This window comes from Siphateles boraxobius, unplaced genomic scaffold, assembly GCF_051911475.1.
Source record: "Siphateles boraxobius isolate OS27281-9 unplaced genomic scaffold, OSU_SipBor_1 66, whole genome shotgun sequence".
NCBI classification, from domain to species: domain Eukaryota; kingdom Metazoa; phylum Chordata; class Actinopteri; order Cypriniformes; family Leuciscidae; genus Siphateles; species Siphateles boraxobius.
In genome coordinates, this window is record NW_027509193.1 from 8,553,533 (window position 1) to 8,580,713 (window position 27,181).

General features: G+C 37.5%; 2 protein-coding genes and 1 long non-coding RNA gene across 4 annotated transcripts in view; 1 reads left to right on the plus strand and 2 right to left on the minus strand.

Annotated features, from left to right (window-relative positions):
- The window catches only part of LOC143721541 (uncharacterized), a 323,157-nt gene extending 295,976 nt beyond the window's left edge, over positions 1–27,181 (plus strand). Inside the window, exon 2 of the long non-coding RNA XR_013196748.1 lies at positions 26,830–27,181. This is a non-coding gene — a long non-coding RNA (uncharacterized LOC143721541). The remainder of the gene's footprint in view (positions 1–26,829) is intronic.
- Positions 68–10,226, minus strand: dnal4a (dynein, axonemal, light chain 4a). 2 transcript variants are annotated; one of them, XM_077211984.1, is made up of 4 exons: positions 10,157–10,226; positions 3,085–3,167; positions 2,302–2,385; positions 68–2,091 (listed from the first exon to the last, which is right to left on the minus strand). In XM_077211984.1, exons 2-4 carry the CDS (start codon positions 3,154–3,156, stop codon positions 1,927–1,929), a joined length of 321 nt encoding a protein of 106 aa, XP_077068099.1. In that variant the 5' UTR covers positions 3,157–3,167; positions 10,157–10,226; the 3' UTR covers positions 68–1,926. The 2 variants fall into 2 exon arrangements, with proteins under 2 accessions (XP_077068099.1, XP_077068098.1); XM_077211983.1 differs by lacking the exon at positions 10,157–10,226 and adding an exon at positions 8,548–8,685.
- nptxra (neuronal pentraxin receptor a) lies at positions 11,754–21,044 on the minus strand. The gene is made up of 5 exons (XM_077212022.1): positions 20,043–21,044; positions 18,044–18,299; positions 17,347–17,588; positions 15,310–15,489; positions 11,754–14,281 (listed from the first exon to the last, which is right to left on the minus strand). Exons 1-5 carry the CDS (start codon positions 20,718–20,720, stop codon positions 14,048–14,050), a joined length of 1,590 nt encoding a protein of 529 aa, XP_077068137.1. The 5' UTR covers positions 20,721–21,044; the 3' UTR covers positions 11,754–14,047.

Here is a 27,181-nt window from a genome sequence, read left to right on the forward strand (position 1 = left end):
CTGTAAAGTAGTACAAAAGAGTATTAATTGTATTATTGCACGACTACAGAAACCTGCAGAAGTCAAGTTTAAAAATATCTGATAACTTTATCTCACATTCAAGTATTCATGCTCTACAAATGCTGGTTACGTAAAGAGGGAAAAAGGACAGGGCACAAGATTCCAAGGGCGAGAATGAAAGGATAAAAAAGGCAACAGTGAAAAAGAAAGGAGAATCTGAAACAGTTGGCCGAGCAGCCCGCTGAGAGAGAGACACTGCTGGACAGGAAACAGAATGAAAGAGAGAGAGAGGGAATGCATTTTTAAAATGACACATGAAATGGAGTGCAACGACACACATTCTGTCCTCAACAGCCTCACACAGCAAACACACTCCTACGACAACCTGCCAGACTAATACAACTGAGTATTCTGAGAGACAGGAACGCAGACTGACACCTCATTTGTTACAAAGGACATCAGTGTATGTTCAGTCACAAATGCACTGAAACAGATATTGGGTATGGAACTACATTAAACAGTATTGCTGCTCACAATACATTTTTACCTCTTTAATGTTACACTTCCGTACAAATGTTTTGAGGTGAGAGCAATTTTTTTTAATTAATACTTTTATTAATCAGAGGCATAACATTTATCTAAAGTGAGAGTAAAGAAAGGTATAATGTTACAATTAAATGCTTTTTTTACTTTCTATTTATCAAAAAACCCTGAAGAAAAATGCATCACGATTTCCATAAAAATATTAAGCAGCTTTTATTCAACTGTTTTCAACACTGACAAAAATAAAAAATGTTTCTTTAGTATCAAATCAGCATATTAGAATTATTTATGAAGGACACTGAAGAATGGAGGAATGATGCTGAAAATTCAGCTTTGCCATCACCGGAATACATTACATTTTAAAATATATTCAAATAGAACATTTATTTTAAAATGTAAAAAAATGACACAATATTAGTGTTTTATGCGATAAATGCAACCTTAGTGAACGTAGGAAATCTTCCAGACCCCAAACATTTGAACGGTAGTGTATTTCCGAATGAAATAGGATATTCATGATCAAGCAGGACTTGATTTGCGGGTAAGCGTTACATACCAGTTAATCAGCCAGACAAAAAAAGACTGACTAGCTATTTGGCTCTTGGTAAACATTGTTCAACAGCACACACAACGTACGTGTTGTCAACAGAAAAGGAAAGTTGATGATGGATTTAAAAGGGAGATTCTCTTTGGAATAACATACACCACTTAACTCAACATGAACAATGAGTTCGCAACCCAATTACTTCTGTAATACAATGCATTTCTGAATGAAAAATGACATTCTATAAAAAAAAAGCGTAAGGCTGCATATTATCCACTGGGAACTGAATGCCCCATGAAAAGTAGCTGTTTCATACCAGAATGTTGACGGGTGGTTGAAGAGGAGAGATTTTAAAATAAGATGGTTGGCATCAGCTGAAAAGGAAAGTCTTTTGTGAGAAGAATGAAAGATTACAAATACAAAAGTTTTCTTTGGAACAATGTGCTACGATGAATTGCACATGATGAGACCAGGAACATGATTTGAGAAAGTAAACGGCACAGGAAGAGGACAAAAAGAAAACTATTTCTTGACTAGGTCCTGCAGTCAGTTGCAATAAACTTCTTAAATTTATTATAAATGTTTAAAAAAAAAAAGTTCATTAAACCCCTTACAATCTGTGTGTTAAACTCAAAACTGTAGCCTATACATTAAAAATCAAGACAGAAAAGGAGTCATCTGGAGAAGTGCATAGGAATCTGTATCCTTTTGTCCCCTCATACACAATTTCACACACTTACACGCACACACACGTGTCAAGTCACATAGGGATGCATAGTTAAGACGGGTCCGTGAGTATAAATATCTCATATTGGCGATTGTGTGGGCAGGAAGTGACATCAGGAGCATTTCCAAACGCACACGGCCAGACTTCCCCCGAAGAACATGTAGAGCAGGTTCTTGACTTCATGGGTCACCTCGAACCCAAACCCCTCACCGATCACCACATGCCACGAACTGCCAAACTTCTTATCCATGGACTCCTTGATCATTTTGGCAGCATTCTGAAAATAGAGCGAACCAGCGAGAAAGAGAGCGAGATGAAAGCATGTAGGCTAGTAGAGCAATCCAGATGGCCCGACTACGAGTTTGTGAAACGTCCTGACTCAGTCCTAGACGGAAACACAGAGTCCAACCCTACCTGTGTGACCTGGGGAGCACATTTATCTGAAAGCCTGTGCTTAATAACACTAACACACACAAACCCAACTGACCTCATTGTTAGAGGCAAATTTCTCGCAGGCTGTGACGCAGAGCTCCATGGTCTCCACGCGCATCTCCTCTGCCATATCCGTGTGCTGTAGACAAAACCAAAAGAACATATTCTGGTCAAGCTCTTACAGGTGCAACGAGATTATTTTCTGAGGCTTCTACATTATATTTATATATATACAGAAATATGAAGTAGCTATACATTGCTGTTCAAAAGTTTTGGGTCTGTATGTTTTATTTTATTCATCGAGGACACATTAAATGTCAAAAATGACAGTAAAGACTATTTCAACATTCTATTTCAAATAAGTGCTGTTTTTTAAACTTTCTACTCCTCAAAGAATCCAGTTTCCACAAAAATATTAGGGAGCTGACTTGTTTTCAACCTTGATAACAATGTTTCTTGAGCATCAAATTATCATACTAGTATGATTTCTGAAGGATCATGTGAAGACTGGAGTAATGATGCTGAAAATTCAGCTTTGATCACAGGAATAAATTACATTTGAAAATATAGTCAAACAGAAATGATGTGCAGTATGTTGAATTGACCAAGGCAGTGCAAAATATTAAGATTGTAAAAAGATAGCAAACCAACTCAAATAAAGAAGCAGTGCAAATCTTACCTGTGAGAAAATGCATGATGGATAAAGAATTTTAACTTTTATTTAAGGACGAAAAAGGGAGCAGTTTGAAAGATAACCCTAATACAGACAAACACAGACAGATGCATTCATAACTGGTTCTTTCTATCTAGGTCACAGCATCAGTCGAGCTGCACCCACCCTGATGAGCGGGAAGCTTTGCAGTCTTTTGTAGTCGGCATCCTCTTTTTTACCATCACCGGTTTCTGCCATCCTTTTCTTTACTAAAAAGAGAGAAAAAGAGACAGAGGGATTAGTCCTGTCTGATGAAAAGAAACAGAACATTAGGTCAAATCTCTCACCCATTAAGTAACAAAAAAGTGCAGTAGATCAAAAATCTTATATTTTCAGCATTTGTAGGGAGAATTAAAAACACGTGTTTGTAAGGAAAATTATCAAATTACATTAATTATTTTGTATTTTTAAAGGGGTCGTCGGATGCAAAATTCACTTTTTTATGGTGTTTGCAGTTGCAAACCTAATAATAAAGGTTTAAAAATAAACCTAATCTCTTTATCATTTAAAGAGACATGCACTGAAACGGGTCTGTGGCGAGCAGGACGAGGCAGATGGCCGTGGGAGGATCGCGGAAGGCCGGTGCTGTGATTACTGATGAGCGATACCTGTGTGACGCACCGGTCTCGTATCTCTCACGGAGGAGTGGAAGCATAAAAGGAGGATTGGCGACAGTGGAGATCGAGAGAGGAACAGGCCTGGTCTTATGTTGTGTTTTGTTTTATTACATGCGACAGCAGTCGTCCGTGAGGGGCTGCTGTCTTTTACTTTCGTTTTGTATTTGTTTATTTATTTATTAAAGTTTGTTGAATGTTCGCCGGTTCCCGCCTCCTTCTTCCCATAACATCGAACTGAGTTACACTGGTGCCGAAACCCTGGACTCGGGAGGAACGCGCTGTCAAAGGGTCCTCGCCACTGTGGGGAATCCGCTGTGCCATCGAGTCTGGCTGTGGCTGAGAAGAGTCCGTTGCCATGGATGCTCGAGGTGGTGTGCTGCAGTGAGTTGCCGGGGGGGGGGAGATGGTCGAGCTCGCTGCCGGCCGCCTGGGTGTTCGAGGGGCGGCTGCCGTCCGTGAGAGAGCGGAGGAGTCGCTGCCGTTCGCCATGGGCCGGAGCCTGCTGCCATCCGCCATGATGGGGAGGAGCAGGGAATGGGGGACTCCTGCAGACTTCCCAAACACTGAGGAGCCATCGCCGTCCTCCAGGCGTCGGAGGAGTGTCGAGCCGTCCACCGAGGGCTATCCAGCACTAGGGGTGTGAACCTACACTGGTCTCACGGTTCGGTTCATTACGATTATCATGTCATCGATTCAGTTCAATTCGATATCGCGATGCATCGCGGTGCACTGCATCTGCAATTTAAATTTTTACTCCAAAAGTGATGTATGCGTGCGCGCGCGCGTGATCGCCTGTTCGGAAGTCGCACTGACAGAAACAGTGACATTCCAGTTTAAGTTTCAAGGGAGTAAAGCCTGTTTATGCCATTTAGTAAATGAAATTGTGTCAAATCAATTTTGTTGTAAAGAAATGTTCATTTAAAAGCAGCGCTCATTCATCAGTGTATAATGTTACCATAGAGATGCGCGCATCAACCGTCTCCGAGCCCGCTGTTATGGCATAGACGATCATAAGGTAATCGAAGGTAACGATCATACATTTTTAATCACGCGTAACAACACAGAATAATTGTAATTTGACCATCGGGTTCGGATACTTAAATCAGCTCTATGTGTGCGTGACATGAGCGCGCACAGCGCGTGTCTTCTCCAGGTCGTGCTTACTAGGTTGTTCATTAGAGCCGAAATGTGCCCAGAATAGATGTAGGCTTTTAAAGTATTCGGAGCAATTTTAATTACTCACACTAGCGTCTCGCCTCCTCTGCCATTGTAAGCTACCGCGACAAAGCACACACGCGACAAATGACGTCAGAAAAGCGTCAGTATAACCGGTTATGGTCTATTACTGAACCGATACCGAATCGTCCTCGTCTGCGTCGCGATGCATCGTAGAAACGATTAATTTCGACACCCCTATCCAGCACCACTGCCAGGCACCGTGCAGTAGATCGCCAAGCTGGTGTAGGACCAGATGGCAGTGCGTTTTTGGGAACCGGACCAGGATTTTTTTTTTTTTTTTTTTTTTTACACTTAAAGACTACTTTAATAATAAAATAAACAAATACAAAACGAAATTAAAAGACAGCAGCCCCTCACGGACGACTGCTGTCACATATAATAAAACAAAACACAACATAAGTCCAGGCCTGTCCCTTTCTCAATCTCCACTGTCTTCGCTCCTCCTTTTATGCTTCCGCTCCTCCGTGAGAGATCCGAGACCGGTTCGTCACGCAGGAGTCGCTCATCGGTAATCACAGCACCGGCCTCGCCCCGCCCTCCCACGGCCTTCGACCTCGTCCTGCTCGCCACAGGGAACAGAGCTGTGAACAGAGCTGTTTTTGAGGAGGTAAAAAGGGTGTCGTTTTACACAACCATTGAGGAGTTTTAACCAAAGTATGTTACAAACTTTACATGAAGACCTTAAAGAATCATACCAACTTGTGGACAATGGGCATCCGATGACCCCTATAAGCAAAATGTGAACATTCTCTTGCAGGGTGACTGTCATCATAAAATATGTAAATTTATCAAAAATAACACTGAGGATAGAAATACTATTTTTAAAAATATTGCCATATTTATATAACTCTTGGGAATCTTTGATAATGATTTTTGAAAATGAATACCCCAACATCAAGTAAATTAGACATCGTACAGCTTTAAAGCTGTGTTGGGGATTTGTGTTTAATGTCCTACTATTACCTCAATTTGTAAAGTTTATTTGTACTATTTCTGTGTTCTTAAAGTGTAATGCCTCCACATTATAAAACCAGATTCTCAGCATTAATGAGCGTAAAATGAGTTACAGGTTCACTTATTAATACATTTGTACCACAGGATCATTCCGAATCAACTTAAAGGGATAGTTCACCCAAAAATGAAAATTAGCACATGATTTACTCACTCTCAAGCCATCCTAGTTGTATATGCCATTCTTCTTTCAGACAAACACATTTGGAGTTATTCCAAAAAATGTCCTGGCTCTTCCAAGCTTTATAATGGCAGTGACTTGCCGTTTCTGTTTTCAAGTCCATAATGAGTTTTTGTAAGAAAAATATTCATATTTAACACTCATATCACACACAAAGTAAAATAACTAGCTTCCGTCCAAACGCAGTTTATTTGCATCTAAAGCGCAACTTATGCAACTTGTGACGTCGTAAGTAGCGTAGTGCGTCATGGCGTAGCGTAAATATCAGCAGTATGTCGCATTACTCGCATAAATTGTGCTTTACACTTAAGTGAAATTTGTATGTTTGTTTGGCCGGAAGCTAGTTATTTTACTTTATAAAGTTTTAAATATTAATATTTTTCTCACACAAACGCATCGCTTCGCTTCAGAAGGCCTTTATTAACCCCCGGAGCCGTGTGGAGAACTTTTATGATGGATAGATAAACTTTTATGAACTTCAAAACAGAAACAGCAATTCACTGCCATTATAAAGATTGAAAGTTTTTTATTTTTAATATAACTCCAATTATGTTTGTCTGTAAGAAGAATGTCATATACACCTAGGATGACTTGAGGGTGAGTAAATCATGGGCTAATTTTCATTTTTGGGTGAACTAACCCTTTAACCATGGGTCCCCGGCAAATTTCTTTGATTTTGGTCCCTTTTTTTCTGTTGAAAGAAATACATAAATGAAGAAGAAAGCCAAAATATTAAATGTCATGAATGTATATTTATGGAGTAATAAACTTTTTGAGTGAAAGGCACGCAAACTTTGGAAAAAGAATATGTATGGCACTCATATTATACACATATGTATTCTATGCAATTGTGTTAATAGAAAAATGAGATACATTTCTAGTTTCAATATTATTTGTTGTTCAGATATTCCTCTTTAAAAGACAAAAAGTATAAGCTGTATGCAAAGTGACCCACATTTGGTTTTTGACCATTTAAAACGCCATATAGGGCCTTTAAAATGAAGATACCAAAAAAATGTTTGTTAAAAACCAAAATCCAAAATGATATTAAGATATTTTTAATAATTCTGGAGCAAGAGTTATGCAAACTTGAGGCAAAATACACAAGAAGTGCTTTTTCCCATTTTTAAACTTTCACCTTTGGCATATAATGCAACAAAGATCTAAAGTCATTAGATTTTACTAATAGACCTACCAATCTCTAAATAAAAATAAAATTATGCTGCTATCTTTCTCAAATCATTTTGAACCCCTCGTAATCTGGCTCCAACTATACAAAATAGTGGATTACTCAGGAAATATACATCCATGACAAAATATTGGCTTCCATCACCATTTATGTTTGCCTTTTTTCAGATCTTTTTTTTTTTTTTTTTTTACATTTTTGAACATTTGAACTGGGAATGTTTCTGAAATTTGGTTGATCTGACATGGAATGACCCCATAGGAGTTTCACTGAAACAATGTGGGAAAATATCTCATCTTGAAAGTAGTGTTTGTGACATGATTAATAGTGACATGATTAATTTAATCTGAAACTTGAAAATCTAAAACAAATTTAAAACAACCATTTTTTCTAACTGTATAACAGGTAACTAGTATTGTGCAGAGTTTTCATGACATCATACTGAGGTCTTGGTACATGGAAAATTTGTACTTGTACAGCTTAATTTGTCAAACTAGACCTTGTGATACTCTTTTCCTCCCTATTGTATTAGGTGTATATTTTGTCCATGGGAAATTAATTGAATGGTTGTAGTTTGCTATTGCTGTGATGTCATGTGAGTGACAGATTGCCTCACCCTCATGCCAGTAAACATGTTGTCAGATTTATTATACATAATATTGCAATATTCCATAAAAAAAAAAATTGTCGATTTAGATTTCATGGTAACTTTAATTTCAAATTGTGAAGGACTCGGTGACTAGTTCTTATACAAATGTAAATGTATTTTAATCTAAAATCTTGAAGTTGAAAAATAAAGCTAAAGTCCATGTCAATAGTCAACTAACGTTACATCATAATGCGTAAACTGTAATTATCACGTGTTTTTATGTAACAAAATACTGTAAAGGCATTTTGAATGTACTGCACAAATACCTTCACACTACAAAACAGGCAACAGACATTTATTTTTCAGTAAAAGATTTTGACAGATAACCAATATGTTGTTTAAAACCAATTATTAAAGAGAACGGTGACAGTGCGAGACAGTTTGCAAACTGAACCAGAGTCTTACTAAATTAACACCAAGTTGTCGTACCAGTCCAACTAAAATAAACAATAGCTAGTGGAAAATGACATGTGTTTTCAGTCTTTAGTGTACCATAATGTAAAAGTAGAATAAAATGATAAACAAACACGTGTCGAGTAAGCGTTTGTTTTTAGCATCTCTGAGCTAATGTTAGCGTGCTAGCTCGACACCATCACTTAAAACGCTACGACTGATAAATGATTGAAAACAATGGAGAAATATAAGCATGTAAATCATTTAAAGCTCTGAAATAGTTCATTTATATCACCACATTTCAATAGCGTACCGTTCTGTCGCGCTGTATACAGACACTTTCCTCCACTGGTGTTGTCATGGATACACACCGGCCTTGGCAACCTCCGACCCACGTGACCTGTTTATTTCCGCCTCCGTTCACTTTCTTTCTTTCTTTCTTTCTTTCTTTCTTTCTTTCTTTCTTTCTTTCTTTCTTTCTTTCTTTCTTTCTTTCTTTCTTTCTTTCCTTTTTCTATGCCATATGATTTTTGGACAGTATTAACTTTTTGTGTGTATTTCCCATAGACTGTAAAACAATAAAGACCTAAAGCCAATAGTTAAAGTTCATGTTTTTGCCCTTTGAAATACTATAATACTAGTTAAAAGACATAACTACCGTGAGACTATGTGTATGGTATTTCCATGATGCTCCAAGGCATAGGCTATCTAAGAATACAGTACTTTTTTTGCAAGTTATGGCTCAGTGACAGTTTTAAAAAATAAATGTGTTTTTGTGTTAAAACCTTACATGGTTTAAACAGGGTCAGCCGGTTGGTGTGCCACACATGTCAGTAAACCTTTTGTTTTTTTCGCTTATAATGGCATTAAAGCCGTTCGCTCGTGAATCTTCTTCTAAAGAGAGGGCAGAGAGGTAATCCCAGCAGGAATTATGACATTTTCGAGATTAAGGAAACTAGTAGGCAATGTGGGCCATCCACATTAGTGTTCTGCATTAATCCAACGAAATTTCTCATCAGGATTGCTGAAAATGGCTCACACGTCTTTGATTATTTATTGGTCCGTGTGCAGATGTTATTGAGCCTGGCTGCCATCAGCGCCCACACCGCCAACACAGATAACAGTATTTCATAACAGAGACTAGAGGTTAAAAGACCTCCTACACATCCTTCCCAAGCACTATTCACATCTCCACAGGGCACTCTGTTGTCTGTTTTTGTTTTTTACTGCATTACTTTTCTCCACCTTATACTTTATTGGCATCTTAGAGTTGTAAAAACCTCAAAGTAGCAAGCAGGGTTGGAGATTCCCAGCCAAACACGGTAGGATAATACTTGATTTAAGGTCAATCACATGAATATGGTTCTTAAACAAAGCATTTTCTTCTTGTGAAGAAGATTTTAGAACCTTTTCGCAGCACGTTTGAAAGTACTGTTAGAATAGATGTATTGTGTTGTAGAAATTTTAATAGTCATTTATCCCTAACAGGTATCATAAGAGAGAGAACCTATTCAATGTATAAAAACATATGTGTGTACGTGCTTGTGCGTGACGTTTCAGGACAGTCAGTTTTGGCCAGTTTATTTCAGTACCAGTTTGTGTCTAAGTAGAAACTGAACAGCAGTAAGGACCTTATCTGGGTGGGTGAAAGGTACAGCTGGTGAGGAGGAACCTTGAAAAGAGGATAAAGGCTGTCTCATATCTTCCTGTTGTGTGTCACTCTCTTGCACAGCGTAACTTCTGTGTTCTAGACTGCTAGACTGAACCTATTCTTGCAAAAATAAATACTTCTCTTTTTATTAATTTGACCCTGAGTGTCTCTTACGCAGTGATGATGTTTAACTGAATTTTTGCCACAACAATTGTTTGTTAGAATTCACACCAATATTGTTAATTTACATATACCTGATATAGCTACCTGCCTGATTGAGATGACTGCTTTCCCCTTTAATTGATGTTATGTCATAAACTAACATCATTTCCTGTTTTGTCTCCTCCTCTTCCTCTTTGCATTGGTGATGTGAGGTTATTTTGTGCTCCTGTTAATCTTATTTAATCTACATTGTAATTGTTGCCTTTATGTCTATATTTTCACTCTAATTTGTGTGTATTATGTTATTTTACTTATCTGTGTGGTTATTTAGTCATATACTCTTTTTGAGCTATTTATGTCTTATAAGGGGAAATGAAGCACATGGTGACAAGTGTACATCATGTTTATTTTTGGAAACAAGGGTGACTCTCATTCACGAAGAGGCTGCTTTTACTCTTTCTTTATCAGGTATGTCTTCTGTTATATTGTTTTCTTGTTTAGAGTCACCCTTGTTTCCTCTCCAGTGCATCACCAATGCAAAGAGCAAGAGTAACACTCATTCACGAAGAGGCTGCTTTTACTTTTTTCTTTATCAGACGAATAAAAGATCAGTGAAACTGGCGACTGCTGTCCCATTCTTCACAACGCACAAAACACAACGCAGACAACAGACTAGTTACAGCAGCATGTTTGAGTTTCTGCAAGAACCAATGAGGTTTATTCTCGTGTTATGCTGCACGTTTGAGCGTCAGCAAGAACCAATGAGTTTCGTCAATTGAGTGACAGGAAGCTCTCAGATTTCATTAAAAAAGATCTCCATTTGTGTTCCGAAGATATCCCCTTAACTAATTTCCAAATGTGTTCAGGATTCACAAGGATTTCACAACAAAAAAACACGTCAATCTTCATTTATCCTTCATTCGAGGACAAATGATGACAAGAAAGATCAAAATGAAAAGATGCTTGAGGAGGTTCCATGTTGGCAGAACTTTTGGAGAACCTCTTGGCCACCTTTTAAAAACACATTCAGATATAAGATTATTGGTCTTTGCTTCTCAGGTAAAAAGGTGAATGTCATTAAAGCATGCTGGGATTATTTTATATTGAAAAAAAGGAAAAAGAAAAAGGAGACAGATGTACATGGCTGGTGCACAGATAATGGAAGATGTGTCATCTAATCCACTCATACAATGAATACAAAAGAGGACTATACAAATACAGGAAATGGTTAAATATCAAAAACACAAGTGGGCAACATAACACAAAAGTAATACATACTCATAAATGACAATTATTTGGTCCAGGAGCAATCATGTTTACAGCAATGGAACATTGACATGCTCTTTTTAGTTGAAAAATCTCAATCATTAAAAAAAAAGTCTCTGAAATGAAGATTGGATTTAATTAGATTAAAATTAGACCGGTGAAACATGGTGAACACCTATATGCAGTTTGTGTGCACAATTACATTCAGTCAATATGTACAAGGATGAATGGGACTAATAAAAAGAAATAGTGCACAGCCTCTCGAAAACATTTTACATTCTCTCACATCACGGATATTTGTACAAAACAAACTGAACAAAAACAACACACACACATATATATATATATATATATATATATATATATACATACATATATATATAGAGAGAGATAGAGAGAGAGAGAGAGAGAGAGAGAGAGAGAGAGAGAGAACACTGGTGTTCGTTGTGCTATATATATTTTATTCTCATTGCCATCTTAGATATTAACACATTCAATCTCAATTTGAACACAAAGACAGACAGAATTCAAGAGATTAACATTATGATAGAAGAAAGATTAGAAAAATGTGAATGAGTAAATCCTCAGTGTAGAAAAAATGTTTAAGCAAAAAGAGAGAACTTTACATCCAACTTCAAAGACATTTCTTCATTCAAAAACAAATATATTCCAGAAAAGGTAACAGTATTAAACAATCATTTGTAAACCACTCTTTCTGAATAAAATTCAAAGCTTGTGCATGTACAAATTGAACACCACAAAATGACCACTGAAATGCAAACAAACAGGCATTACACTAACAATAGCAAGTACAGTATACATTAGAAAGAAAATATATTTAGTGCTGAAAACATTATGATGATCTTGTGCATGTTCAATTGTATGGCCACGGAATCTCAAAACACATGCCATTAAAACAACTACTTAAAAACATACACAAAATGACATCCATAATCTCAGTTTTGTGTGTCCGTATATATGTCATCTGAATGCACATTTGGGACAGCATTCTTGTGTTTGACAAGGCCACAAAACAGGCATTTTTCAGCCCGCTGCATTTTACACAGAAACAATACATTGAGTATAATCCACATAAAGCATATCATATGTGCAATGTAATTTACATAAACTCTTTATCAAGAGATGTCTATTCAGTCACAGTTATGAAGAGATAGATAGATAGATAGATAGATAGATAGATAGATAGATAGATAGATAGATAGATAGATAGATAGATAGATAGATAGATAGATAGATAGATAGATATATGGTGGGATATATATATATATATATATATATATATATATATATATATATAATGTTGTGAATAATATACATTCATTATACGGAATGATTGTTGCTTATTTTACAAATATAATTTGTTGAGTAGATTTTTTTATAAATCTATATAGGCTATATTTGCTAATTTCTCAGCATGAGAAGAGATTTGTTTGTCTGTAGATATTTGCAGATTACATTGAACAGGAACACTGAAAACAGTTCTCAGTAAGCATGTCATTCCAGATGCCACATTAGAAAGGAATACAGAACCATGGCTTTAAAGGTTAATTAATAGCTATTCCTTGAAATATTGCTGAAGTATTCATCTGGCCAAATGCCTTCTTCAACTGCTCCTTTTTCTGTCATTCGTTCTAATTCGATGTGATTCTGATGATTTTAAAGGGTTTTTAATGGAGATGAATTCAGGACTGGCCTTACCAATAGGATTCAGTCTGTCAGAGTGATCACCATAGAAACAGTGTGATTCAAAATCAGATAAATAAAAAACTTGAATAGATCAAACATACAAAAAAACTAGTATCAAAAATGGCAGACTAAAAGCAAACAAATTCCCAGCTGTTTGTGTGTGTGTTTTTCAAAACTAATTTCATTCAAATAGGCTACATAAATAACAACACATCTGAAGAGTATGCAAACTATAGTAAAAAATAAATAATTTAATCAAACACTGCGACTGAAGATCACACCTCAAATGATTTTTGCCACTCGTACAAAAAAATGTAAATAATTTCAAACTTGATACTTTCTCATGCAAAACCCGCCCCATAATGCTAAGGTGTTGCCAGGGCATTGCTATGTGTTTGCTAATGTGTCCAGAATGGTCCATAGATATGGTCACATTAGCAAAATTTGGCCGAAATTTCCCTGGAATCCAAAATTCGCTGACAATATGTAAGAATAACTCACAAGTCACTTTCAAACCAAGAAGCTTTCCTTTGGTCAACATGGCGAATCCACATGACCAATTTGAACTCGTTGCAAAATCTGCACAGGTAAATCGTTCGCCTGGATTCCGATTGAAAAGACTGTATTTCATTTTCATTGTTCACCAAACAACAGTAAATGTGACTCAGTAAATCTATAGGATATTTGCACCCATTTTATCATCCACCAAGTGAAAATTTGTTTGCTTGCTTAGAGAAATAAGAGCACACTCTTCCTCAACAAGTCACACAATTTGAGGTATCATTCTTGTTTGTAGCACAAATGGTGTGGAACGAGCTATATGCGCTGAAATTTAACACTTAGGGTTAGGGGTTTGTTCAAAACACTAACCCTGAGCTGTAATGAAAGTGAGGCTTGTTTTAAGCAAACACCACTAATATAAAACTTTCCATTGAAATCAACACACATTTGGTGGCTTGGGTTTCTGATGAATCTTTTCCATTTCTGAAACCATCTCTGACCCTTTAAACAACCCCTCAGGCGTCCATCACTGTATGGCACTGGTTCGATACTGGCAATGTTCGGCCGGTTGCTTGGTGACGCCTCCGAAAACCTCCACCTCACGGCTGGTCCACGGGACTACATTACCCATCATCCCTGTGCTGCAGTGGGCTAGAGCAGAGAGCTCTATATGTGAAAGCGGCCGGTCCCACACATTAAACTGAGACAGCTCTCCCACCATAGCCCGCGACACCTCGAAACGAAGACCGCCCATTGAGCTCTGCAGGAGACAGGAAATCATATTCAGACTCTGCAGCAAAGTATAATTTTTTTTTAATTGTATTGTTTAAAAAAATCATATTAAAAATTAATTGAAATAAATTACATAGTGACAAAGTTTTTTTTATTTGTTACCTGCCTTTACCACTAAATGATCATGTCCAGTACTTGATGTCCCAATGTAGTGTTACAATGTATGTAGTGGTAACACTATACTTCAGATAAAATTAATAAATGTCTGGTAAATACTGTAGCTTATTCTTTACAGCTTTTTAAAATAATATTTTAAAGACAAATTAAGAGAAAACTGATGACTTTGTAGTTGGAATTTTGTTCCATCCATATGTTGTCCACAATTGCATTTAAACTTCATATGGCCCTAAAACAGCAAAAGAACATTTGACATTTGGCCCTTTCTGAGACTGAGACAACTGATAGTGGGACCTTTATAGTTTTATCTCCAGTGCGGTAATCAAAATTTTGCCTCATAAAAATGTGATTATACCATTTCAGTGTGTCTTTTAAGGTCTCTTATATTACAATATCAAAAAATTGTCCCAGACACATCCGCAATTGTATTATATAAACTCTGCATAGCCAATGATACTGGAACCACCCCGTTTGTATCATCTCAGAAAATTCCCAGAAAAATCCCATGCTAAATGAAAACATGGAAACATGTTTTTAGGAAACATGGTTTCCTTTATATATATATATATATATATATATATATATATATATATATATATATATATATATATATATATATTTATCACAGTCAGTCCACAGCTTAAAACACAACCTTAGACTACAAAATGGACCAGAAAATATTTTTAAGCCCTACTTGTTCAAATGTATGTGTAAGTATTCAGGAGTGTAACGAAAGAGGAATAAAGAGGGCAGGAAAAGGTAAAGGGAAGGATAAACAAACAGTGAGTTTTACAGTATGTGCAGTGTGAATCCCAAACGCTGCTCATCTTGACCTACCACCGTCTGGCAACCAGTTACAAGAGCCAAAGTCTGACGTACCTGTTCTTGGCCAAGCATGAGGGTTCCTCCCCGTCGGATGCTGTGACGGGTTGCCAGGCCACTTCCTTCACTCTTTAGCTTGCCCCCTAGGTAGGCATGCCACGCTCCAGCTCTCCGGTTCCAGCTCACACACATATGCTGCCATCTGCCCACTGTTAAATTGAGAGGTACCAGCGCCACCTAAAAGATGGAGGATCAAAAAAAGAAAATCCCAAATTACAATCCAAAGACTGATCCTGTGGTCCATGTGCTTAGATAATTGAGACCAGCCTGAAAGCCTGAGAGATTATCTTATACGGTCCACTATTACAGCTCTGAAAAACACACAGGCAAAACAAATTCAATTGCTTTTACATTCAGTAAGAGCTGTCGGAGGTCAATCTAAGCATCTGTTCATCTGTTACCAAAAACATCACTTAAAATCCTAATAGAATGCATCCTAAAACTTCACTCTGCCTTTTAAGGGCTATTGACTCTAAGGACGATAACGACAAACTTTTAATACTCGTTCTAATTCTATTCTCTACTCTAGCTATAACAATAATAGCACAGAGAAAAAATATAGTTGAAATCACTTTCCAAATGTTTTTTTTTCAGCTGATGACAGATAAAAACAGACAACCAATCAGAACGCACTGGAGTTTAACCCTCTGAGGTCTAAGGGGTTTTTGGGGTCCTTGAGTTGTTCTGGCATGCTCTGACATTTGTGCTTTTTTCAGTTATTTATAAACATGTTAATAGCAAAGGTGTAAATTCACTCTATATAGCACAAACGAGGCTACCGTAATATGTGAGCAACATGTATGTACATGTTTGTATTTTTTAGAGAATAATGTTTATGCGTGGTTATTGAAAAAACTAAAACTTATAGTGTCTGAAATAAGGCCACAAAACACATACTAAATATGTGTCCACAAGACTTTTGACTAATGAGTGTTGTTGCCTAGAATTTTTGCTTCAAAATTATCTGAAAATCATCCTGCCTAATCATTTACATAAAACAATACATTGATTTAAATTTTATAAGACACGTTTTGTTTGGAAAGGCAATATGCGTGGAGGCGTGTTTACACCTGAGAAGACAAAGGCCAGATAATGTGCCACATACATAATGAGCTGCATATTAATTAGCCTTTCAGGTGTGTTACAGGATCCCAAAGAATGCAAGGACAAAATAAATGATCTATATATACATATTTTACAATTAGAAATTGTAACCAATTACAAATAAGGTTACAATTACAACAACAATTACAATTTTAAAAATATTTCAAGTGTATTTCTTTGTAAAAAAGTATACATTTTATCATACGTATTAAGAAAGGTAAGGATTCATTAGTTTGAATATTGGAACAAACACCAAAATAACATCTTAGTTGATAATTCAATATACCTACTTTATTTTTGACAAAACATCATACTATAGTATATTTAAGTATGAGCAGAAATTGGTGAACAAAAGCGTACCTATTTAATGTGACAGTAGTCTTTTTTTACAGTCAAAACTTTATAATCTATCCAAAACTAATCACAAAATCTTGTCTAAACATTCATAGAGCTTGAGCATTTAAAGCGGCAGGTTTTGACTGATATAGTTATCGTTATTGTTATATTCATAATAATAGTTCTTGGTGAGAATGGCTCTAAACTAAATAATATGGGTCTGATCAGTCCCAGTCATGTTATGTTCCATTGATGATTCAAGTCATTACGTTTTAGATTTCAGTATAGATTTGAGTCAGTGATCAGTGGCGTACGCGGCGCTTCTGGTGATGTTAACCAAATATATCATGGTTAAATCTTCTGTCTAGGGGCTGTTTACACAAAACCTATTTAAATTCCACTGCACTGCTTTTTTATTGTTTTTTTAAATGTAAATATGCACTAGACGTTCACACTTTAACAGCACAGAATATACCCAGTCAGGTACATTCATATGGTTGGGAAATCAGAGTCGTTTCGGCATATGACAGTCGGTTCTGTCAATGGTCAGAATCGTTATAAACTTCTGTCAAATATCATGTTGTGATGCGGTACCTCATTATTAATGATGAGCTCAATGGGCCCATGAACCAACTGCTGAAGCACAAACTCATGGCTCTGGTCAGAAACAGCATAAGAGACTGTTGTTCCCAAGATGCGCTTTCCAGGTTTGAGCCACATGCAGACAGTCAAAGTGTGGAGGACAGGGATTTCCTGCTTTATGATAGCATACATGGAAGTGCCCCGTACAGGGAATGAGAGCCTGTAACCCTCTGGAAACTTGTTCTCAGAGACACCTTTGAAAAAAAAAGAGAATTCAAATGAAAGAGAGACAGAGAAAGAAAGAAAGAAAGAAAGAAAGAAAGAAAGAAAGAAAGAAAGAACATTATCAATTTGCTTGCTCATTTTTAAAAGAAAATTCTCTCGTCATCTACTCAATCTCATGTTGTTCCGAAACTATAATAAAGAAGGTACTTTGGAGAACGCTGGGAGCCAAACAACATTAGACCCCAATGACTTCCATTGTATTGCAGAAAAAAAAAAAGTATATGTATATATATTTCTTTTCGATTCTTGAAATATCTTTTTAGGTACAACAGGAGAAAGAAAGCCATGGAACAAAACCTGAAGGCGAGTGAATGATGAGACAATATTATTTTTTCGATTGAACTATCTCTGTAAGAAGATTTTGGTCAAATTAGTCTTTTAAAATCAATATTTCTTCCAGCAGTAAATCCAACCTCTGCCTCACCTTTCTCCAGAGTGCTTATCCGCTGGTGTACAGTGTCCAGTCCATAATCAATATTCTCCTGATGTTTCTGTGTCTCTTTGCGCAGAGCTTTCCTCTCTTCCTCCAGCAGTTTTATCTTTCTCTTCAGTTCCCCTTCCAGATCCTCCAGTCGTCTATGTGCAGCTGCCGCTGGTGTACGGGCAGCGCTAGCGGCAGCACCTGCTGCTTTCTGTGACTTTGAGTCTGTATGATTGAACGCTGGTGGTGCCATTTCAGACTGTAAAAAAAAAAACAGTCATTTTTGTTCCTGTGTGTTGTGATGTAAGAACCTCATTTATCAACATTACATGAATGCAACCAATCTAACAATGAAAAGTGAATGCATAACAAACTGCTCATTATTAGTCAAAATGCAATTATTAACCTTTTCAAGTGTAAACGGTTATGCATCTTATATTCCGATCACATCAAACCCTGCCTAAATTTAAGATTTAATAATGCATCATGTCATTTAATTGATTAATTAAACGGAATCATATTTCAGAGCAAATATTGCACCCCTTGACGGGGCTTCTTGCAATGAGAAAGGTTGGATGTGCAATGAGACCAATTTCCCTACTTCTTGTATGGAAATAACAAGTTCATTTCTATTCTATTATGATGGGATCATTACAAAGGCATCTGCACCAGCTTGCAGAGCTCCCATTCGCAGCTGCAGGAGTCCATAATATGCTTTCAGTGGAGTGTGTCATGTTTCTCATCTCTCTCCTGCTGTCACACATGCTGAAGTCACTGATAGGCACAGGCTCCTCGCTTTTTAAACATACATTCTTGGGTATAACTGCTGTTCACCATTTATTTTTCTTTGGTATGTGAAATATAGGCTGTTCAACTGCGCCTTCTAGCAGGCTATGTCTAGATTTTCAGACTGATAGATTTGGGTTAGATCGAGGTTAATCAGATGTGCTAAATGTGGTCCTGATGAGGATGTGATTTGTTGTTCCCATCGGCTCGTAAACCATGAAATCGGCTCACTTAACCCATATTTCCATCGAAACCCAATCAGGGACGCGCACATTGGCGCACAGCGATAAATCACGGCACAGGCGCATGATCGTACGTGAGCTGAAACGCAATCCAGGACTCGCGGAGGGATTAACTTTATAAGCACACTGCAGCACCTATTCTTACATGTTCAAAAGAGGCTGCTATAATACTAATCGCGTTTATCAACAGGTCAGATAGCCATCTAGCACCAGCTTTATCTGAGGCTACGCTCATTTATTCAAAATACTTTTGAATGACCATTGTTTACATTTCTGAATCAAAATTAATTTTGATATATTTTTGTAGTGCTGGTTAAATATGGGGAAAATAAATATCTCATTAAATTACTGAAATGTATGTTATTGTTTTTTTGTAAACTATTTTTTTTTTAAAAAGTCGATATTTTGTTTAAAAGCCTATGTTTATATTCGAAATAACTTTTCCCCCCAGCCATATCAAAGACAGTGTGACGTAACAAACATGCAATAAGCCATTTTGTTGTCATGTGACTTTAATCATTAAGTTTAAAATATATATATATTTTAAACTAATTTATAAAACCCACGATTAGACTATACTGACAGCATATTCATTCCTGAAAAATGTCATTTCACATATATTTTACCTTAAATAGTCTTTTTATTTATTTTTAAACAGTAGAAATTATTTTTGGAGTAGCCTACTTTAGCCTACTTTTGCACTTTTTTTGCAGCCAAATATATATATATATATATATATATATATATATATATATATATATATATATATATGCCAATTTTTATTTTTTTTATTTTTTACAAATATGTGGAATCAAATTGATTGCTACATTTCTAAAAACTTGGCACGTTTCTTAAATTTCTTATAAGCTACCTTTCCCATTATTATCATCTCAGGCATTTATTATCGATCTATAAAAAACTTGATTCTCAGCCACGTAAATAAATATCTTACAATGTATTGCAGGTTTTCTTACCTCCAGTTTCTCAATGCGGTCTTTCATTTGAGTTATGGCATGCCCCAGCTCCTCCACTGCATGAGCCGTCCGCATTGAGGATCCCGCATCGTCCCGCATCATGAGTTGCTCCTTATTGTCTTTTCGCGCATCTCCAAGTCCTGCGCTCCGTTCCGAGACCCTCCGTCCCTTCAAGCCACTCTCGCATTCCGAAAGCTTTCCCGATAGCTCCCGTATGGTTCTCTGATCGGTGAGGATCTCATTTTTCTGCTGTAGGACGGTCTGTCGGAGATCCTCGGCGGTGGTGCGGAGGTACCCCAAGTCCTCTCCCGCATATAACGACCGGTCGTCCGCTTGTTGCTGAAAGTTTTTCGGGTTGCACTCACCGGCGGGGACAGGGGTGCAGATGAGTCTGCTGTAGGTCACCTGCTGTTCGCTTCCACCGGTCCCTAGTCCCGTTAAACCGTAGAATGTCGGCGCCTCCGGACCTCCTCGTTCTCTGCTGGTCGCATCAGTACCGTGGAGAGCGTCCAGCGGTCCTGATTGGGCGACTGACCCGGAGGAAAAAGCCTTCCCGGTTGCGCCCGGTGAAAGCGACTGGTTGTCGGCCAGGGGCTGCGCTGCGGCCGCGGACGCCGGTGGAGATCCGCTGTGGACCGCGGCTATGATGCAGATGACCGCTCCGATAAACGCCACCATCCCGGCGGCCAAAATGACAACAATGAACTTCAGGGTGGCGGTTTAAAAAAATCAGTAATGAAAAGAAACAAAAGATAACGGGGATATTTAAACCTTAAGAATGAATTAATTTCATCAACAAAGTCTTCAACCCACGACTCAATGTCAACAGCTATTCTTCTGTAATGTGTCCACCCACAGGAAGCGTCTCTCTATATCTCCATCTCGGTATTACCGTGGGGACAACAAGAGGTGGGGGTTTAGCTTACACATCATCAGGGGTGGGCTGCACATGCGAGGGAGGTGGAGACAACATCAACCTCATGTTCGACCAATGTGAGCTAGATTTCATATCATCTGAAAAATACCTGTATAGTGCTTATAAAGCAAGTAGCAAGGGTGCAATATAGCCTAGCCTACAGTCAGGGGGTCTGCGTCCAACCATGTCTTATCATATGATAGGGATAGGCTATATCATATTTTAATACACTCACAATATACCTATTTATTAATGATATAAAAATCGATCTATCATAAAATAGCCTATTGTAAAATCAATTTAGGCCTATTTATTTATTTATTTATTAAGAATTCAATAAATGCAAGAAATAAGGCATTTCATTTCAGTATGCAAAAAATACTGTGATGCCATTGATCTATGTATTTAGTTATTTTATGTTTACTTTAGTTTACTTTATGCCGAAAGTCACATGAACAAACATGAAAGCAGGTATCACTGCATCCGCTTGTCGAAGAAAAGCTGCGTCCGAAATCGCATACTTTCTTGAGCAGGCACTTATTTTTTAAAAGTAAATACATCATGGCTGCTAAATAATTAGGCCCCTTCACTTCCATTTTGAGTAAAGTGAATTCGGAAATACTTTTTTTTGTTAGCAAGAAGAAGAAAATAAAATAAAAATGTCTAGATATCGATCTGCATACGTCATTGGTTAATCTTTGATCGCTCCTTTCAAGTATCTTGAGTAAAACGACTCTGTATTTAAAGGTGCTCAAAGCGATGTCACGCGTTTTTTAGGCCAAAACATTTTTTTGTCACATACAACAAACATCTCCTCACTATCCGCTAGCTGCCCGTCCCCTGAACACACTGTAACAAAACACGGTCTCTGTTGACACCCCAGGCTCCACAAACGGCAACAAAAACAATCTGGGCTAACCCACACCTCGAAACATAACAAACTGTTCCAGGCAATAACCGATAAGAAGGGTTTGGGGGTGCGGTTTGGGGGGTTATTGCGCGGATGAGGAGGAGGGAGGGTCTAGCTAGCCTTCGTTTTGTTTGGCAATACTTTAAACGTCAACAAGAAGTGATGTCACCTGAAATCGCTTAGAGCACCTTTAATGAAGCACATTCAAAATACCTGAAACGATGCAACCTGTTTTACAGAGTGGTGCAGTTATGATGTCACTACGTTGGCTAATCGGCAATTAGCATCACTGATTCCCTCTACAAAAACCCAATAGGATTTCCCTATTTGGATTATTGCAACAAACAATCTCTATCAACAAAAGTTTATGATACTTACATGTTTTGTCCATCAATATTATTATCACAGATGAACACAACTTTTATGAATTTTGAAGCCTAAATGTAGTCGCAAGTCAAAAGCTAAAGGTAGGCTATACACAAACTACACCACGTTCCTACTTCAACGTCACCATCACTAGGATTTCCACAACTCATTCAGGTTTTATCCAAAAACATTTTCCCTGAAAGTTCGAGTTAGAATAGTTAGTAAGAGCACATTTATGAGACTAACGATGCTGTAAAAGTGATTTTTTTTCTTCAGTTTACCTGATTGGCGTGATGACGTTTAATCTCTTCGACGTTTAATCTCCTTGACAGCCTAGTCCCATTTAGCTACTTGATAGCAACCGCCTTTTTCAAAACAATTATCAGCTTAAAAATTTTGAGTGGGGTAATACAGATGTTTCTCATGTCGTAGAATAAAACGTGAAAGTGTCTTGAGCTTGTATTCACCACAGACCTTATTTCAACCATTTAACCAAAAAACCCACGATGGACCCGTAAGTCCTAAAATGCTAATTTGTTTCCGCGTTTTGGCCTACAAAGTGATGTCACACCTGCACCGCTCTATACCGAAGTACATTGCCCAAAACTCCCATAGCAAACACTCTCGTAATGCATGTCAATATCAGATTTTCAAACTTCATTGTATATAATTTCTGAAAAGTTTATAAAAACCAAAAAATAGATGGCACACTTAAAACTGTAAATACCCACAATACAAAGTTTGAAAGGTGTCTTTAAGAGGTTTGAACTGAAAAGATAAAGAATAAAAAGAAGAATTTGCTTGCAAGTCAACTTTAAATTTGAAATTAAAGTGTATAAATGTTTTGATAGTGACTTTCTAACATCAATGGGCTAGTACAATTTTTATAATAAAAACATGTTGTGGCAACAAATTTGCATGCCTCTTCCTGACCTCGTTTATGAGCATCCCGGATAGGTGTGTCGAAACCTTGGAATACCTCTGATCCCATACTGTCCCCAGTGAAGTGTGAAATCACCGAGCACAGGGGGAGATTAGTGTACTGGATAAGCATGACCTTATCATTTCACAGTACTCAGCAAGTCTACGGAGTCGCCTTTTTATGTGTAATCCACCTCCACACACGCTTACACTCATAGCCTACACCACGCGTGAGGAGGATGAGAAAATCGTGCCTAAAAGAACCCAGGCCAAAGCCAGAAAATTAACACCGATTTATATCAAATAATCCCTAACGATCATGTTTTATGTGAGGATTTTTGTATTTCTGGAGGCTTTAGGTTATTTCAAACTTTAAGTAAGAAATGGTGGACGGTGACTTCAATTTAGCTGTTTTTTGCTTAGTTCACAACCAGTTCGGATTTGGATTCAGTGACTGAAGACAGACTGTCAGATTTAAGGATTATTTTATCCATCTGAGATGAGTAGCTTAAAAAAGCTTTAATTTATTTTTCACTTTGAAAGCTCATTGATTAAAATAGAATTGTGTTGGTGGTATCGCATAATGAAGCAGCATCCAACGAGTTTGCAGATGTTTGATTGGATCAAAGTGAACAGGAAATTTCTATATGTGTATGAATTCATCCCATTACTGCCATTACATAATCAAAAAAACAATCTGGTCACCCTCTCCTCTCGCTGCCACATAATTCTAATGTTTGGAAAATAATGTTTCCTCCCACACCACCACCTATTCCCTGTTCCGTTACTTAAAACATTAACCATAATCATCCGTAAACTTTATTTGTGAATTCGTAGTAAGTCAAGAGATTGAAATTCTTGATATTTATTCACAAGTAGAGCCTTATGTTCAGGCCTGATTTTGATTCATTTTGTTCAATGGAGCTTATGGTTGCCAGTTTTTAAAGTCGGAATCAACCAGAAGTTGCGAAAGTCTTTTCTTCTCTATTGTGATGTATATCCAAGCGATATGGCTTTGTAAAAAATGAAGGGTGGGACTTGATTTTGTCTATCAGGAATTGATTGGATGTGTGGTTTGCTGTTGCTGTGATGTCATGTGAGTGACAGGTTATGAGGTGCCCCTAGGGACATTATTCAGAATTGCATGCACATACATGTACTTTTCCTCTCACATACACATATGAAACCAAATTCATTCACATACTATAGTGAAATGCTTTTACAAACACAACTGAAACGCTCTCATACATACAACTGAAAATATTACGCTCACACACACACAACTGAAATGCATACACACACACAACTGAAACACTCACACACACAACTGAAATGCTCTCATACATACAACTGAAAATATTACGCTCATACACACAACTGAAACACTCACACACACACAACTGAAATGCTCACACACACACAACTGAAATGCTCTCACATACACAACTGAAATGCTCTCATACATACAACTGAAAATATTACGCTCATACACACAACTGAAAAACTCACACACACACAACTGAAATGCTCACACACACACAACTGAAATGCTCTCACATACACAACTGAAATGCTCACACACACACAACTGAAATGCTCTCACACACACAACTGAAATGCTCACACACACACAACTGAAATGCTCACACACATTCAAGTGAAATGCTTTTACAAACACAACTGAAATGCTCTCACTCACACAACTGAAAAGCATTTCAGTATGTTGTATGCAAGCATTTCAGTATGTTGTATGCAAGCATTTCAGTATGTTGTATGCATGCATTTCAGTTGAAACGGAAGGTGGTTAAAGTCCCCACTCCAGTCCAGTTGGTGGCAGTAGTGCACCTCAAGACGAAGAACTAGAAGCTGTTGAAAGAAGGCATAGTACAAAAGCGCGCCTTTCACAATACAAGCGACCGAAGTTGACCGTTCGTTCCTATGGTTCGTTCGCCCGCCAATCGCGCTACACCAGCGGTTCTCGAAGTGTGTGGCGCGCCCCACTGGTGGGGAATAGAGACGTGACAGGTGGCGCGCACCAAACGGGAGGAAATTTTCCTTTATATGCTCTTTATTCGTTGATGGCGAGTCCGCATCGTCAACTTCATCTTTGCAGCAACACAGAAAACACCAGTTTATTAATAAACAATTAAATGTCTCCTTGCTATTTTTTATACATTCATAATCATTACTTTTGCCGGTTCTTTGTGGCAAGCTTTATGCGTGAGCTTGAGTGCGGCAATATAACGCTCATTATCCTGTATAGCCTATTTAAGTAATTAAATTAATATAATGGGGCGATTTGTCCACTAACGGCTTAAATGAACAGCTACTAGTCGACTAGAAAAAAACTTTAGTCGGAGACAGCCCTTATTCCACATATTTTCGAGCCAGCAGAACATTCTGGGTTGCGCGCGCGACCCTGAGCGGAATGAGCGAGCGGAGGAATATTCAGAAATGCGCTCTCTCTCTCCGCTCACATGCTCTAATCGGAACAAAGGAATATTAAAATAATTAATTATTAGTTTATATCTTATACACTGCCCATCATTTTAATCCCATATCAAATGTTATGTCTATTTTAATATGTGTAATAGGCTATATACTTTTTTTTTTTATTTCACGTTTTTAAGTAGCCTACAATATTATGTTAGTCCACATCCCCCAACCAGGGGATGCTATGACGAGTGGCACTTTTATTTATTTTCTATTTTTGAACTTGATACAAATTTTGACACAGCTGCACTTTTATTTCTTTATTTTTGAACTTGCTGTTATTTGATGTAGATAGTTAATTTGTATTTAGATACAACTTGTTACTATACTGATACTACTTGTTACTTCAATAAATTTAAACATTTTAAGATTGTTGCTTATTTCATTATCATTGGGGCGGAACAATTTCAGTTGTGTGTGTGAGAGCATTTCAGTTGTGTGTGAGAGCATTTCAGTTGTGTGTGTGTGAGCATTTCAGTTGTGTGTGTGAGAGCATTTCAGTTGTGTGTGTGAGCATTTCAGTTGTATGTGTGAGAGCATTTCAGTTGTGTGTGTGTGAGCATTTCAGTTGTGTGTGTGAGAGCATTTCAGTTGTGTGTGTGAGAGCATTTCAGTTGTGTGTGTGAGCATTTCAGTTGTATGTGTGAGAGCATTTCAGTTGTGTGTGTGAGAGCATGTCAGTTGTGTGTGTGTGAGCATTTCAGTTGTGTGTGTGAGAGCATGTCAGTTGTGTGTGTGAGCATTTCAGTTGTGTGTGAGAGCATTTCAGTTGTGTGTGTGTGAGCATTTCAGTTGTGTATGTGAGAGCATTTCAGTTGTGTGTGTGAGCATTTCAGTTGTGTGTGTGTGAGTGTTTCAGTTGTGTGTGTGAGCGTAATATTTTCAGTTGTATGTATGAGAGCATTTCAGTTGTGTGTGTGTGAGCGTTTCAGTTGTGTGTGTGTGAGCATTTCAGTTGTGTGTGTGCGCGTAATAATTTCAGTTGTATGTATGAGAGCGTTTCAGTTGTGTTTGTAAAAGCATTTCACTTGTATGTGTGTGAGCATTTCACTATAGTATGTGAATGAATTTGGTTTCATATGTGTATGTGAGAGGAAAAGTACATGTATGTGCATGCAATTCTGAATAATGTCCCTCGGGGCACCTCATAGGTTGTCCCGCCCTCGTGTCAGTATCACCAGAGAAGAGAAGAGATGAGCTGCAAGAGGGAGGGGGGGTTATATTGTTGAAAGATTATAAGGACACATTAATTTTAAACAAATAATGATAGAAAGACAAATAGATCAATAATTTACAATAAATACTGCAATTTTCCATAAAAAAAATAAGAATTGTGTATTTTGATTTCATGGTGACTTTAACAAGCGTGAAACACCAAGGTAAGAGAAGGGGAGGAGAGGGAATACTATTCCTGATTTCATTAAAAGCAAAACTGGGACAACAGTCTAAGAATAGAATGTGTCACTTTAAAACAGAAAGACTGACTGTGCTGTGAAAGATTAAAAAAGGTCACTGTTAAAAGCATAAAAAAAC

Coding starts and splice junctions, on each gene's coding strand:
- dnal4a (XM_077211984.1), bottom strand. CDS start 3,156: ATGGCAGAAACCGGTGATGGTAAAAAAGAGGATGCCGACTACAAAAGA. Junction 2,386..3,084: donor AAAGCTTCCCGCTCATCAGG/GTGGGTGCAGCT, acceptor TTTTGTCTACAG/CACACGGATATGGCAGAGGA. Junction 2,092..2,301: donor AATTTGCCTCTAACAATGAG/GTCAGTTGGGTT, acceptor CTCTATTTTCAG/AATGCTGCCAAAATGATCAA.
- nptxra (XM_077212022.1), bottom strand. CDS start 20,720: ATGGTGGCGTTTATCGGAGCGGTCATCTGCATCATAGCCGCGGTCCAC. Junction 17,589..18,043: donor GATAAGCACTCTGGAGAAAG/GTGAGGCAGAGG, acceptor TTTTTTTCAAAG/GTGTCTCTGAGAACAAGTTT. Junction 15,490..17,346: donor AGCTCATCATTAATAATGAG/GTACCGCATCAC, acceptor TCCATCTTTTAG/GTGGCGCTGGTACCTCTCAA.